A 16,874-nucleotide genomic window follows, 5' to 3' on the forward strand; every position below is an offset into this window, starting at 1 on the left:
TGTAAAGTGCTCTCCAATTTTGGAATTTAAAATCACAAAAAAAAGGGTTTGTTGGCACATCAGTAGTAGGCGAAATTTATTTTACACAACAATGAATGGATACAGGAACCATCAAAACAACAATAATTTTTAAATGACCCATAGTTAAGTGATACAGGCATTATTAAAAAACAGAACCTAACTTGATTACCTACATGACATGCAAACAAACATTCAATAAATTACAAGCATTACTCACTGTTATTCACTAATGTTATCTTTTCCTGATTCCCAATCATCCATGGTGTCATTCCAGAGCACATAATCTTCAGCTGCCATCCAGAGTACTTGGAACATACCAGTTCTTGAATGATTTTACGATCATTAATGCTTTGATATTCTTCAAGGCAGCCAATATCCAGTGGATAATAATATGGAGTGAAGTAACTTAATTTTCCCTTTCAGAGACAGTTCACAGTTTGGCTTTCGTACTGTTCCTGAATGTAACCTTTGAAATGTTTATGTTTTTATACTAGCATCCAGCGGGTTGTGCACAGAATTCATTCCTCCAGGAATAATAACTGGGTTACTGGCAAGGCTGTGGGTATTCTTTATGTTTTCAGTGAGATGACTGTGAAATGCATCTAGACAAAGCATTGGTGTTAGTGTGGAAAGCCCACCAGATAGGAATTCCCATACGTCGAGCCAGTCAAGCATTAAAGCTTCAGTCATCCAAGGGGCAAATTCATATTCTTGAGTAAAAAATTGTTGTTTCACAAAGCACCTAGCATCCAGCGCACGTCGGTCTATCGATTATTCATATGATTTTGAAACTCTGCCCTGCTAGTTTTTGAACACATTCTAAGTTGATTTCTGAATGAATTGTAAGTTGATTTTTGAATGCGTGATGCCTCTACCAGGGGAATCGTCGTCACATCTAGAAACAAACTTTTTTGCAGCCAAAACAGGACGGGGCTTTACGAGCTGAGCTGAATAAAACTGAACCAGAGAATGCCAACTGCTGCTTGTTTATGTGGTTGATTCGGTTTGCGAATGTTCAGCGTTGTTATAATTACTAGCGAAATCCATAGATTCAGACTACCAGAGTGGAAATAAACGACTAACAGGAATAACAGGTAAGAAAGCTTACGTATTATCTTATCGGTGCATCCAAGAAAGTGAAATTTTGACAGAAATTTTTTGGCCAGATAGCTACACTAGACAGGGCCAGTTGCAGTCCCCTGCTAGCAGCCGTTTAACTTCCATTCTGGAAGTAGCGTGGGAAGAGCATTGTACGAACTCGTAATAATGGCTAACCGGAGAATAATCTCTGGATAACTAAACCGGTGATTGTGACAGGTGAAGTAAAGTTAACCGGAGAATGAGTTTTGACAGTGGTAGGAATAGTTATATAATTAGTGATGATAAGACTGTTTGTTAGAACGAGGAAGGAGAAGAAACGGGGACATCACACAAATTATGGAGGAATATGACGATTTCAAATTTATACAAAAACTTCATTCTATTTCTCACTCTCGTGCATGTGAAACTGGAACGCATGAATGAAATGTGAAACTATTTCCTAACGTAAAGCTTTTTGCTTGCAGTAGGCCAAATAGGTATTTCGTATTGGTACTTCGTGAATTATTTTGTCGTATTATAAAAATGATCATTATTGCCAAAACAGTGTCGCTTATATGATGTGTGTTACAATTGCTGTAATATTAGAAAGGCCTATTTTGTTTTATCCGGCACACAGTGACAAAATAGACGCAATCAGATCGAGAAACCACACCAGTCTTGGGTACTAATTGTATTAACAGCTTTTTCAGTATTAGACAACGACATTTCCATTTTTCACGTAGCAAAACGGTTGACGTGATAAGGTAATAGTTCTTTCGCAGAAAGGAAAGAACGCCATGTAAAGCTGTAGCAAGATTATAGAGAAAAATCACTAGGACCTAAGGATTGAAGAAATGTATACTGTCTTGCCTGTCTCCTGTCTGTACTGGTTTTAGGTATCCTATATTTAATTTTATGTTACACAGAAGAGCAACTTATTAGCTAATAGACAATAAAGAGTCCAGATTTTCTGAAGAGTAGTTGTTCTCCTGGTTACAAATAATCCTATCCAGTGTTAATTGCGATGGGTTGGGCAGAATGTCAAACCGGCTGACTGGGAGCAGGATAGGCACTACAGGACATATTAATTTCCACTGTCCTGATATAGTTTGATAGCATCCATTACAAAATATACACACTTGAGTTCCACGGAGCAAAATACAGTGACCTGCGCTATAAGAATGTTGTTTTAAGAGGCGTGGCACTGCATTGCACACTTAAGACCAAACAACGTGTCTTACATTTCCTCGAAGATAGATGTTTTATGTATCAGACTCTTCATAAAGATGTGCACTACAAAATGAACTTATTTTTGAAAAGTCTGAGTTATTGGGCGGGGGGGGGGGGGGGGGGGGGTGGAGGTGGTAGTCTCCACGTGTCCCGTGTTTACATTTTGTGATTTTTCTGTTTCCTCTTCGTTTACTGCTCTCACGACAAATGAAAACAAGACAGATTTCTGTGGCTGGAAGCTATCAAATGAATTAAAATATATTCACATAATTACGGAAGGCTAAAATATGTTATGTTACTAGTTTCAGATTTTATTTTATTTCCACTTTTCTGACAGTCAAGCATTGATCGCCTTGCAGAACAATAGTTATTTTTGTCGGTTTGCTAAAGAAATTTAGCTGTTATTAGGGTTTCCTGCTGAGACAATGAATTTATTTGAAACGAAGTCTTTAATTCCACACTATTGGCTAGTTTCAACTGTTCGCTGCGTTTCAAGTGCATGTTTTCATCTTCTAGCACGGATGGCATTATGCCATAACAAAGAACCAAACATGAGATAATACAGTACTGGTACGCGAAGAAAATTTACGTCCCGAAAACCACACTGAAAAGTTTCATATCAGGTTGAGGCCTACGTCATTGGGAATCTGGACATACGAATGTGCACTGTAAGGCAAACTATGGATTTTAGTATGTTTCACAAAATTCCGATGCTCTTGGAGTATCCTCTGATGTCTTGTTTCTTTTGTGACAAGATGTAGGATCTTTTAATGTTTTACTCGCACGAACATACAGGCTTCCTACGTCACTATAGCTGAACAAGCGTGGTGACGCCTCTATCTAGCACTGTCTGGCAACTGCAGAAATGAATCTATTTCTAACAAGTCACGGGAAAATATTGTGAATTGCTGTTTGTAAAGCATTATCTTCAAAGTAAATTTCCTTTTACCCAAAATGAACTATGTGCGAGAATGTACGATGAATTTCCTAAATCTCTCTTAAAAATCAACTCGTTGATGACGAGCCATCTAGAAGAATTTCTAGCCCAAAAGGTCAGGGATTTATGTCAGTATTAAAAATTTTACTGGCGTATTTGTGTGATGTATCTTAAAGAGTAACATGTGCTAAAAAAATCAACATTACATGTGAAAGCTTAGCTTCTCTTGTAGCTTATTAATATTAGAGACAAAAATTATACGCGAAAGCTTTGCTTTTATATATATAAATAATCCGAGGGAAAGTATACTGCCATTTAACAAGGAAAAAGTGTATTTTCACCCGGGAGAAAATGAATTTTTAACCGAGAGATCCAGGAAAAATCCAGGAATTTCTTTTCCTTGTCCGTGTATACACCCTGTTCGACCATCATCAGTTATTTTGCTCCCCAAATAGCAAAACACATTTACTACTTAAAGTGTCTCATTCCTAATCTAATTCCCGCAGCATCACCCTATTTAATTTGACTACATTCCATTATCCTCATTTTGCTTTTATTGATGTTCATCTTATATCCTCCTTTCAAGACACTGTCCATTCCGTTCAGCTGCTCTTCCAGGTCCTTTGCTGTCTCTGACAGAATTACAATGTCATCAGCGAACTTCAAAGTTTTTATTTCTTCTCCATGGATTTTAATTCCTACTCCAAATTTTTCTTTTGTTTCCTTTACTGCTTACTCAATATACAGATTGAATAACATCGGGGAGAGGCTACAACCCTGTCTCACTCCCTTCCCAACCACTGCTTCCCTTTCATGTCCCTCGACTCTTAATTGAATACTAATTAAGGTAAAAAAGAAGTGCACATATTAGATTTATGTAAATATGATATTTTCACTCCTTGTTGTCATACAGAATGATCTTCTGGGATAGTGCACCTAAATTAAATAAAGGGCTTTAAAAAAAATCACACAAGTTTGCAGTAAGGGTAGTGTGTGAAGTACATAACTGTACATCTTGTAGAAGCTTTTTAAGAATCTTGGACTTCGTACTTCACTTCCTAATACATTTACTCCTTAATATTTATTGTTGCTGGCAGTAAAAATTAGTTTCAACTGAACAGTATTCCACGGTCGCAATGAACAGACACAACAACATTTTCATATACACTTCACCTCATTGTCTAGGGTTCAGAATGAAGCTGCAATAGAACCCCTTTTTAATGAATATCTGGAGACTGAAATATTTTTTCCTTAAACAGAGGTTTTTAAACATAGGGTTTGCCCAAGTACATGGAACGAATGACCTAGAACCATAATCCATATATGTTTAGCCAACATAAGTGCTATTTAGTTACAGAATTTCAATATCCCGTGCTACAAATTTAACTACAGTGCATATATAACACACAAAACGCATCTGCTATCTTTTTTAATCTAGAAGAGGTTTTTGTTTTATCCTTTCAGCATATTGTAGCCTAAGAAGTTGCTGCTCCACTTGACATACATTATAAGAAGTGTTAAAAACTTTCTGTTTGAAGACCGAACAGTTCAGAATTGGGTCCCAATTTGGCAAAACTGCCATGAGCATTGAGGCAATCATCCCACCAACAGACGAGGTTGAAGATATCCATTTTACTGCATGGAGAAGTCAATAACTTCCTGCTGCAAATGCTCGTCTGACAGGTATCATCGACCCTCCAAGGTCTTCTTCATAGGACCGAAGGCATGATAATTGCTTGAGGAGAGTTCTTGACTATAGGGCCAGTACTCAAGTGTCTTCCAATTGTCCATAATCGACGAAATTGGCGTCTCAGATCGACCGGTGTCTTGTGCTGAATCATGACCAGCACAGAACTTGGCACATCATTCCACAGTGGTGTTTTTTGACAGACATGTGGGCCCATACACATTCTTCACTTACCAGTGGATGTCTACTGCTGTTTGCCCTTCAGCAGCCAAGAAAAAAATAACGGCATGTTGATCCTGTTTGGATGCCTTTGGTAATAATGTTGCTATGATTCATATTTCTGCATTTGCTGCATGCAAGTCGGAAGGACATGGATGTCACACTAATCCCTCACCTACATGTCTCTGCCTATATACTCAACTGCAGCAATATCCACAAACAGAAACTTTTTGATTACAAGTTACAGGTAGAATTGATTCATCTGCTTCAAATGAAGAAAAGAAATTCCTTACAGATTCAGTTCCTTGCACAGCAGCAGTGAAACAAGGGGCAATACCCCCCCTCCTCCTCCTCCTCCTCCAGCAGCCGATGTACCACAGGCAACCTTTGTGAAACTATTTAACACAGTTTGTTGTGTTATAGAATTACTGGTAGTATAGTCATAGCCTATAGAATGCTGAACATCGTTGCTTACTTTCTCTAAAGGAATGAAATTGATTTCTGCACAACCAACACACTGTGGCCTTAACAGAGTGCATTATGCTCAAGTCCAAAGTCTTCAGATGGCTTGTGCAGTTCAGGGGAAGGAACCCAACATTTACATTCCTCAGAAACAATGTTTTCTTGTGATTTATGGGGCATTAGTCAATAATATGTACAACTTTCTTCCCCACTGCACTCATCTTGGCATCTAAGCTCCTGATAGATCTCTTAGATTAGATTATATTTACTTTCATTTCAATTGATCCATAGTGAGGAGGCCTTCCAGGATGTAGAACATCTCATAAAAACAATAATACATGACAAACATTTACAACTAAAACAAATAAGCTAATGTACCTTCCGCAGGTCTCAAGTGGAATGATTGTCCTTTTTTTATATCAAATGATCACTATATGAAAGGCTATTTTACAACACCCATTTAATAAGATCACATTGATGAACTGAATTTAAAATATAAAAAATTGTTTTTTATTTATAAGGTAATAAACATGTAATAGAACTACATTACTGCACTGAAATGGTGCAGAAGTTAGATTGTACTTCACACACACACACACACACACACACACACAAATAAAAAGTTGGTTCTACTGAGATATTCATCAGTGGGGTGGAAGGTGTCGGCCATAAACTGAATTTCATTGGTTGTTAAGCTTTTTATGGCTGCTGGCAAGTTATTGGAAATGTGTGTTCTTGAATAATGCACACCTTTTTGTACAAGAGTAAGTGACTTTAAATCCTTGTGAAGATTATTCTTATTTCTAGTATTGATCCATGAACTGAGCTGTTGGTTTGAAAAAGTGATATATTTTTTATGACAAATTTCATTAAGGAATAAATACATTGGAAAGCAATAGTTAGTATCCCTAGTTCCCTAAACGGTTGTTCTTGAGATCACACTGCATGTAGCTCTTTAGCTTGGCTTGATGATTTACCCCAAAACCCATATGACATTATAGAGTGAAATTAAGTGTAGTATGTCATCTTTCTCATTTTTATATTCCCTATGACTGCCAGAATTCGCATTGCAAGTAGAGATTTGTTTAGAATTTTCAGCCGTTCTGTGGTGTGCTCCTCCCAGTTGAATTTATTATCAAGCTGTAATCCCAAGAATTTAACAGTGTCAATTTCTTCTATCTGCTTGTCACCATATGTTAGACATATATTCGTGGGGCACCCCTTACAAGTTCTGAACTGCATTTAATGTGTTTCTTCAAAGTCTAGCGACAAAGAATTGGCTAGAAACCAGTGATTAATGTCTACAAATATTTTATGAGCCAATCTTTCTAAAACTACACTTGCCTGCCCGGTTAGCCGTGGAGTCTAACGCGCTGCTTCCCAAATGGGAAGGCGTGCTGGTCCCCACCACAAATCTGCCTAGCGAATTAGAGTTGAGGTTCAGTGTGCCGGCCAGCCTGTGGATGTTTTTTAAGATGGTTTTTCATCTGCCTCAGTTAATGCAGGCTGGTTCCCCTTATTCTACCTCAGTTACACTATGTCTCCACGTATGCATACACCATAATTACTCTACCATGCAAACATTTGGGGTTACACTCGTCTGGTATGAGACATTCCTGGGGGGGGGGGGGGGGGGGGGGGGGTCCACTGGGTGCCGAACTGCACAGTAACCTGGGTTCAGTGTGGGGTGGTGGTGGGGTGAGTGGACTGCTGTAGCCTGCAAAGCCTCTCTGTCATTTCTAGGTCCCTGGTTCCATACACAGTACACAAGACTACACTTCATTTGCTATTGATTGCAATGTTTGTATCATTGGCAAACAGAAAAACTTGACACCTGATAATGTTACTGATAAAAGGTCATTGATATAAACAAGAAAAAGTAAGGGCCTTAAGATGGAACCTTGTGGGACCCCACATGGAATTAGTTCTCAGTCGGATGATGCCTGATAGCTTAATACATGTCTCTTTCCTGATAACACCCTTTGTTTCCTGCCAGAGATATCAGATTAGAGCCATTTTGCAGCATTTCCTGTTACACCATAATATTCTAATTTTCTTAAAAGGATATTGTGATTTACAGTCAAATGCCTTTGACAGATCACAGAGTATGCCTGTTATCTGCAATTTTTTGTCTGATGAATTAAGTACATTTTCACTGTAAGTGTAGATAGCCTTCTCAATATCGTAACCCTTTAGAAAACCAAACTGCAACTTTGACAGTATGTTATTTGTGATAAGATGGTTATAAAGCCGAGTGTACATTACCTTTTCTAAAATTTTTGAGAATGCTGGCAAAAGTGAAATTGGATAGAAATTTGACACTACTTTTTCATCTGCCTTCTTAAGTAGTGGCTTAACTTCAGAATATTTCGACCATTCAGGAAATATTCCAGTGATAAATGACTGGTCCACATCAGGACTGTTATGGACTGACAGATACAGTTTTCTTTTTGTTTTACAAGATATATATATTCCTTGGGTAATCCATGGCTTCTTTGTAGACTTTGGTCTAACCTCGGTTAGTTTTGGGAGAAGATTCCTGACATCATACAGGCACTGCTCTTGTAGTCATTAGTATAAGGTAGTGTTCCTATCTTTTGAAACATGTGGGAGTTTTAAATTTTCTAGTGTTAATTGAGGCAACTTGTCACATCCATTGCTGTACACACAAAATAATATCATCATCATCATTTCTTTACTTTCTTTTAACTCCATGCCATTTTCCTTCCTTAACAAAATATGTCTGTGCAAGAAGTAAATTATGAAGGATGCCAGTTTCATCAACAATGGAAATTTCTCAGGGATCATAACCCTGTATCAGTTGTGGCAATGTAATGTTCTTCCAATACTTCACTTTCTACATCCTCAACCTCATTTTCTCTACATACATTTTTAAATGACAGATTATGACATTTTAAAAAATTGATCCAACCAGCCTTTCAGTGTACTGAAATTGTTTTTGCTGAATTATAATCTTGCTGTGTGTGCAGGCCACAAAGATTAGTTTGATACATCATTGAACAAATACACTTTCCGTACTGTGTAGATCGTAGGGCTGTGCAAGATATCATGTACCATTGCAAATCTCAGTCACTGAGAAGTTTTCACCATAACAGCTTTACTGTATCTGGCTATGATTTTAGTCACAACTGGAAGTTGCAAATAGGAACAGAAAACAGCATTTAACACTCAATGCAGTGTGCCAATTGTTGGCCAACATACATATTTCATACCTCATGTCTCGCACAGTGGATGTACTGGGTTTTTAACATATTATAACACAGAACTAATTACTGTATGAGTACCAAACTTGATAGCATTAATGTCCAGAGTATGGGGTGCATGATTTCTGTGCATCATAGCACCACCGCAGTTCCAACTATGGCCACCAGGTGCCATGATCAGTCATTGTGATTCATAGTCTCGCACACCTGACCGGTTGCAGTGCATTTGTTGACATGTCAACATGAGCTTGGACAAAAGGAGCAGGGGATTATGGGTAAAGCTCTATTATCAAAACAATATTAATCCTGCAGCTGTATTTCGAGAATATCACCGTCTGAATGGATTATGGAAGAGTCCTCTTTCTCCACCTTTTGTGCCGAGTGTGCTGAAGAAGTTTGAGTTAACTGGAGAACTGGGTGTCGCTCTGGGAAGAGGCCGACAACCAGTTGCACCACAGGTAATTGATGAAATCACTGTTGCTATGGCAGACAAAGCTGTGTGAAATTCCTGATCGTCAGGCAGTACGTGTGCTGTGTTGCGACAGTTGAACATCCCGTGGTCCACTGTACAGAAGGTGTTTCAAACGATTCTCAAATGGCATCTGTACAAGATCCATATCGTTCAGCAACATGCACCACAGGACACACGACAACATGCGGATTTTGCTCTCCAGTTTCTCGCAAGGATTGAAGTTGGCATGGGCTGACCCTGGACCATCCTAAGGACAGATGAAGCTCATTTTCCTCTGGCAGGCGAAATGAACCCACAGAATTGCCAAGTGTGTGGGTCTTCACCTCCAGTCAGTGTGCATGAAGTTCCTCTGTATGGTGAATTTCATCACCATATGGTGTGGTTTCACGGCTACGTTCATCATTGGTCCATTCTTTTTTGAACAGGTTGGCACTCAAGGAGCAAAGATGAGCCATGTGACTGGCCACTGTTACTGTGTTATACTTTGCTAGCATGTCAGACCCTCCCTACAGAAGAGAGATGCATTGAGCTCAACAGCTTTCATGGAAGATTGGGCCCCACCGCACATTGCTCGTGGAGTTTACCTGCTTCTCCAAAACATATTTGGGTATGATTGAATTATCAGTCGATTGTTTCTAAATGCTGGCCAGCATGATCACCTGATCTCACTTCCTGTGATTTCTGGTTGTGAGGCCACCCGAAGGACAGGGTTTACAAGCGGAACATTCATCATTGTGTTGATATAAAGCACAGCATATCAATAGAGAATGCCAGCGTACCTACGGGCATGCTTCATTCTGCTGTGCAGAATGCAATCCTACACTTTCAGACTCTTCTGGGCACTGATGGTTGCCACATTGAACCCCTTTTCAGTGTTAGATAACGACATTTTGATTTTTCATGTAGCAACGCGTTTGACGAACTTTGATTAGGAATAGATTCTTTTGCAGAAAGGAAAGAATGCCATGTAAAGCTGTAGCAGGATTAGAGAGAAAAAAAATGCTAGGAGCTAAGGATTGAAGAAATGTGTAATTTCTTGCTTATCTCTTATCGTTATTTGTTTTATGTATCCTATATTTAATTTTATGTCACACAAAACACTAGTTATTAGCTAATAAGCAATACAGAGTTCAAATTTTCTGAGTAGTTCTTGTTCTTCTGATTACAAATAATCCCATCTGCTATTAAGTGCTAGATTTTTTTTTTTTTTTCCTTTTTTAAGAGGGGCAGGCTGTCAAACCGCCGACTGGGAGCAGGAGAGGCACCACAGGAAATTTCAATTTCCACTGTCCTGAATATAGTTTGATGGCATCTAGTACAAAATATACATTTTTCGATTCCACAAGCGAAATACAGTGACGTGCGATAGAAGAATGCTTTATGAAGAGGTGTGGCACTGAACTTTGGCATACTTAAGACCAAATAATATGTCTTACATTTCCTTGAACAAATATGTTTCAGACTTTTCAGAAAGATGTGCGCTACAAGGTGAGCATATTTCTGAAAATTCAAATTTTTTTTTTAAGTATTGACCCGGTTTGCAAATATCGTAGATCCGGGGGGCTGATCTGCAGAGCAGTTATAGTGGGTAGTCTCCACGTGACCTGTGTTTACATTTAGTGATTTTGGTTTCCCCTTCGTTTACTCTCACATCAAATGAAACAAAACGGAAATCTGTGACCAGGAGCTATCAAGTGAATTAAGATACATTCACATAATTATGGAAGGCTAAAATATGTCATTAGTTTCAGATTTTATTTTATTTCTACCTTTCTGACAGTCAAGCATTAATGGCCTTCAGAACAATGAAGTTATTTTTTTTTGTTTGCTAAAGAAATTTGACTTTTATTAACCTTTTTCGCAGAGGCAGTGAATGTATTTAAAACAATATGTATAATTCCACAGTACTGGCTAGTTTCAACTGTTCGCTGCATTTCAAGTGCACGTTTCCATTTTCTGGCACGTATGGCACTATATCATTATAAAGAACCAAACATATTATAATACAGTACTGGTGCTCCAAGAAAATTTGCATCCCGAAAACCACACTGAAAAGCTTAATATCAGGTCAAGGTCTACTTCATTGGGAATCTGGACATATGAATATGCAGTATGCACTTTAAATGTGCACGTTTTAATATGGTTCACGAAATTCCAAAGCTCTTGGAGTATCGTCTGATGTCTTGTATCTTTTATGACATAATGTTTTACACGTACGTACATACCGTCTTCCTTCGTCATGAAAACTGCACGTGTCGCCTGTTATCTGTGCTCTCTGGCAGCTACTGAAATGAACCTATTTCTAACAGGTCGCCGGAAAATATTGCGAATAGTGGTCTGAAAAGCGTTACTTTCTAAGTAAATATCCTTTTACGTAAGTTGAACTATGTGCAAGAATGTACCATGTATCTCAGAGCATTTGACTCTCATTTAAAAATCAACTCTTTGATGACGAGCCATTTAGAAGAATTTCGAGCCCTGAAGATCAGACATTTATGTCATCAGTAAAAATTTTACTGGCGCATTTGTTTGATATATCTTGAAGTGTAACACGCGCAAAAAAGATCAAAATTATGTGCGAAACCTTAGCGTCTCTTGCAGCTTGAGACCAATATCATATGTGGAAGCTTTGCTTTTCTTGTAGCAACAATATGTATATTAATTTAAACTATTAACTTTCCCTGTTTGTGTGTTCGTGCTACTTAACATTGATGGTGCTGTTGGCTGACTGCATCACGTGTCGTATGCTCTGAATATCCGCTGTCATCAGCTGGCGAGATCTCGTGTACTGAGCTATGACTGACTAACAAAAGCACATGACAAACGCGATTTCAATAATTTATAAAGTAACATGTGGTGTTTGGTGGAATTCCAATGTATATTTTCGTAATACGAAAATACGCAGCGTACAGGTTGCTGCACATCAAAGATATTTCCAAGACGTGTCTTTTTCCCTGAGTTTCGTTTTCTAAAGTGCTGGGAAATTCTACGCCCATGTATAAAACCATAACCATTCAAGGGATTGATAAGGGAAAATATGCTCTCACTTAACACGGGAAAAGTGTGTTTTCACCCAGGAGAAAGTGCATTTTTAACCGGGAATTCTGGGAAAAATCCAGGATATTTTTTCCTTGTCAACGTATACACCCTTTAAAATCAAAAATAAAAATATCAATAAAAATACCCAGTAGTTTCTGTAAAATTATTTGAGAAAGATGGCAAGATGTGCACCTGTCAGTGTTGGAAGCGGGAAAACAATGTCTCGTAGCACTCAGCACCCACATCCTTTCGTCTTTCCCTCTCCTTCCCTCTTTCCTGATGAGGCAACAGTTAGTTGCGAAAGCTTGAATTTTGTGTGTATGTTTGTGTTCGTTTGTGTGTCTATCGACGTGCCAGCGCTTTCGTTTGGTAAGTCACATCATCTTTGTTTTTAGAGTATTCATGTAGATATAGATACAGAATGATATGGGAAGAAACTGAGATCAGAAGTCTTGGAACTCCATATACAGTTCCACTGAATCCGCTATAGGTTAGGAGCCAGCCAAAAGGATTTAAGGAGCAGTAGAAGTGCTCTGTCTGTAACTAAAGTGCATGTAAGCAGATGTCACCATACTATGGAGCAAAAAATTAACCAGACAGTGCGTGGAATATTTGCTGGTAACATCACCTCTTAACTTCTACTCATTTAATTTGCTTGTCCATAGAGGGATGTCCTGAAAATTTACTAGCTCACATGCAGTCAGTTTTGGAATTTTTAAGTCCATCCCTAGGCAACATCTTCTCTTTATGTGGAAGGTGAGTTTTGCAATATCTTTAATTTGGTTAATTTGTGGCACTGCATCTAGTATTATAGTGATTCATTAAGACAGTGTAACATCTCACAAGGCCGGGTGCCGATGACCGCTGAGTTGAGCACCCCACAAACCAAACATCATCATCATCTCACAAGGCATGTAAAAATGTTTCTCACAATGAAGAAAAATTCTGTTGAAAAATTTCAATTCTGTGTCATTTGCATGTAATTTACTGTATTTTCTATTTTAGTTTTGATAGTAGGTACATGCTTTTCATTAATGTACAGTAAATTTAATTTTGTAAGGTAAGGTTCTATACAATGCTCATTGTCAAAATGAGGCAAGAATCTTTTAAACTGGGTGACAGTGAAGAGAAAAAGAGGGATCAAATTGTCAGTGGTTAGGAAAAGTAGTATATTCAAAAGTGACATGCCCTGGCTTTGCACAGTAACACTATCTACAGCTGGATGACTTGTCAGTCAAACTGTCTATTAATGAAAGCTGTATAAAAATCCCTACAGTAGTTCTCGAGATTGACCTTTATTTACTGACAGAAAAACGGAAAGGGGCACTTCAGTTTAGTCATATGTATAGATACACAGTAGTTAATGTTGGCTTTGAAGTGGTCATTGTTTAATACAGATAGCAGTCAGAGTAATTGGTTTGACTATGCATTATGCTGACTTTCTTTTCTGTTGTTACTGTGTCATATTTAATGTGTGTGAGGATTGAGAGTTATTTAATTTACAGGTAAATGTCTAGAAGCTGTGGGGGTTAAGGCTGCTGATTCACGAGATTCTCTTGGTCGAGGCAGGTTCTTTCCATTTGTTCCAGAACATCATCTTATTCCTGGACACACTGACAAGAACTTCTGGTACTGGAACTATATTTATTATGAATCAAAAGAGGTAAATTTCAATGATATTATTTCATTTCTTAAAGATTAGAAACACATTATATGTATATAATTACTCAAACTATTGACGTTTAAAATTCGCCACAAAAAAAAAAGGGGGGGGGGGGCAGTGAAGATATAGAGGATGTGTTGAGAGACACACAAGCTAGATCTCTGAACAATGTAATTCAGCTTTCAAACTTGAATTCCTTATCATAGAGCACACTGTGGCTAGTATGGCTACTTTCCTCCTCCTCCTCCCTCCTCTCTTTTGTGTGTGTGTGTGTGTGTGTGTGTGTGTGTGTGTGTGTGTGTGTGTGTGTGTGTGTGTGTGTGTTCCCACATGCACAGCTCATCTGGAAATCCTGTTTTTATATTAATATTAGTAAAATGCTAAGAACAATGAGAAAATTGCTTATGTGCAGTGTTTTACAAAAATTTGATAAAAGGAATACATTGAATGTTCATAAATAAAGTACATTGTCACCATGACAATAATACACTTTACATATGCATTACATTGTTATTTTAATTTTTGCTGGTGCTTTCATGTCTTGTTTTACAGGGCCTGGAGTGCTGTTCTGACAGTGCAGTCTCCTTTCACTACGTTTCACCTAATCACATGTATGTGCTTGAATACCTTATTTATCATCTACGCCCATATGGAATTACTCATTATGTGGAAGAGCAGGTTTCTTCAGATGAGCCCATAACAGAAAAAGCATCTGACAGTGGAACATTAAAACCTACAAAACGTGAAATCAAAAATACTCATTGAGGAAGTGGAGATTCATCAAAGGTGATACAAGACATTAGTTTGGAGTTCAAAACATATACTTACCGTTACCTGTAAATGGTTGAAAAGCATATGTGGAAGGCCTTGTGAAACCAAGGTTCTTTTTTTTCCTATGAATACCTCTGATACCTGTTGAAGTGATTTCTTAAGAGTAAGAAATAACAGAACTTTTTTTACTGTGTTTTCAATTTTAAGCAGAAAGAAAAATTTCAGATGTGACTGAAATTAATCACGTTTTAGTGTTCTGAGATTTTGTATGTTCCAGGGTTCAGTATTCTTAAGCCATAGATCCGCCATTAATATGAATGTGTTTAGGTGGTAATTCAGGAACTGATTGTAGTTCAGTGTCATGTTTCAATTTTTAATTTTAGCTGTCTTAATCAGCTTTTGAAGTCTGACTATGATACTGAGCTTTTTGCCAGTAAAGAAACTATTGTGAAAATTTTGAGTAGTTAAAAAGAGACAGTGTTGACTCCTTGAGAGCTAATGACTAGTCATGTTAGATTTTTGCCATGGGTGAATTCATGCACTCTTCTGTCTGTGATAATAAGAAAAGGATTCATAACACAGTATTGTTGTGACAATTTTGTACAAACTAGGTTGCTCATTAATGATTATTCCTGGGATGAAAGACTCCAGTCGCTCTGGTGTTTGAGGAGCAACAGTAAAGTATACTGGTGAAATTCTTGTGATCAATAGATTTTTGATTTTGTGGAGAAAGATTTGTACATGTATGTGAGTTTAATTTGTTTGGTGATTGATGTATGTCCTCTTAGTAGAAATTGAAGAATGAGGAAAATTTGTGGATTACTACAGATGTCTGTGATTGTGCCATATCAGGACTTCTGTATAGGTTTAATAGCTTACATATCTTAAATACAACTTTGAAGTTTGTAGTTTCTTTTATCCTGTGTGCATTTACTTGTCCTTGAAACAAGCTAAATTAAAAAACAACTAAATAAATAAAAGCAGGGCCCTTGGCCAGCTGTTCTCATTGTGTGCGTTGTTTAATGGCCACCATTGCCTAATTTAATGCATAACTAACGTTATACTATAAATAGAGTGCACAGTAGTGTAGTGACTGTATTTTCAACAAAAACATTTAGTCTTGTAATTAAATTTATATACTTTCCCAATTCTTTTGATACCACTCAGCACCTAGTAACAGTATCAGCATCTTAGGTCAGTTTGCATATAAATTTTTTGCATATAAGGCAACTGTGGAAGAAAAGACTGATATATGATATTAATGAGTGAAATCACACTGTATTTCTTGTATTTTTACAGAATCTCTCTCTCTCTCTCTCTCTCTCTGTTTAAAATTCTGTTTTGCTCTGCTTTGCTGTGTGTGAGCTTATCTACTGTAAATCATCTCATATGCTTTTCTTGTGAATTTCTTTTGTTATGCTTAGACAGTGAAGATTCATTGTTTTTAATTCTGAATTCAGTCTGTAGGAAATGTTAATGTAAACAGTTATTTGTTATGACTAGAGAGTTTATAAGATAAGAGTCTGCAGCAGCATTTAATTTCTGTGTATTGTGCAGTGGTCCTAGGTGTAGTATTCACAACATATTTTCATACTCTAAGAAGAATATTTATTCTGCAATTGTTCTTTTTTGTGCTGCTTACAGTGTTACTCTTCCTTTTATATATTTGTAGTATAAAAGACTATACAAAAGACTAGGAGGGAAACTAAATCCATTTTTCGTTCTGTGTGTTATGTGATGTATTAGTTGCAAAGTTGACACCTTCTTGGAGTCATCTTACCACATTGTACTGACCTCCAGCCTACAATGAATTTAATTAAAACTATTGAGCACAAATGTGGTAATCATAATACACCTACAAACATATTGATATTCGTTACATTGAATTAAAAAAATGTCTAGTATGTTTTTTCAGATGATACACATCAACAATATTCTGCACTTGTAGATATGGAACTATGGAAGTTTGCTCTATTTTTGCTCTGTTCTTTAGTTTTTATGTCCTGTCTTTTGTGTTACATTGGACAGTAGTCAGAAGTAAGGATAATAATTTGATATTTCAATATGTT

At 37.5% G+C, this 16,874-nt stretch overlaps 1 protein-coding gene across 2 annotated transcripts in view; it reads left to right on the top strand.

Annotated features, from left to right (window-relative positions):
* LOC124606626 (glycoprotein-N-acetylgalactosamine 3-beta-galactosyltransferase 1-like) overlaps positions 1-16,023 on the top strand; it is a 66,264-nt gene extending 50,241 nt beyond the window's left edge. For both annotated transcript variants that reach the window (XM_047138621.1, XM_047138622.1), the window contains exons 6-7: positions 13,877-14,034; positions 14,587-16,023. In XM_047138621.1, coding sequence (XP_046994577.1) covers positions 13,877-14,034; positions 14,587-14,799 — 371 coding nt within the window. In that variant the 3' untranslated portion in view covers positions 14,800-16,023. The remainder of the gene's footprint in view (positions 1-13,876; positions 14,035-14,586) is intronic.
* The last annotated feature ends 851 nt before the right edge of the window (positions 16,024-16,874 follow it).

Source organism: Schistocerca americana, chromosome 3 (genome assembly GCF_021461395.2).
Source record: "Schistocerca americana isolate TAMUIC-IGC-003095 chromosome 3, iqSchAmer2.1, whole genome shotgun sequence".
NCBI lineage: Eukaryota > Metazoa > Arthropoda > Insecta > Orthoptera > Acrididae > Schistocerca > Schistocerca americana.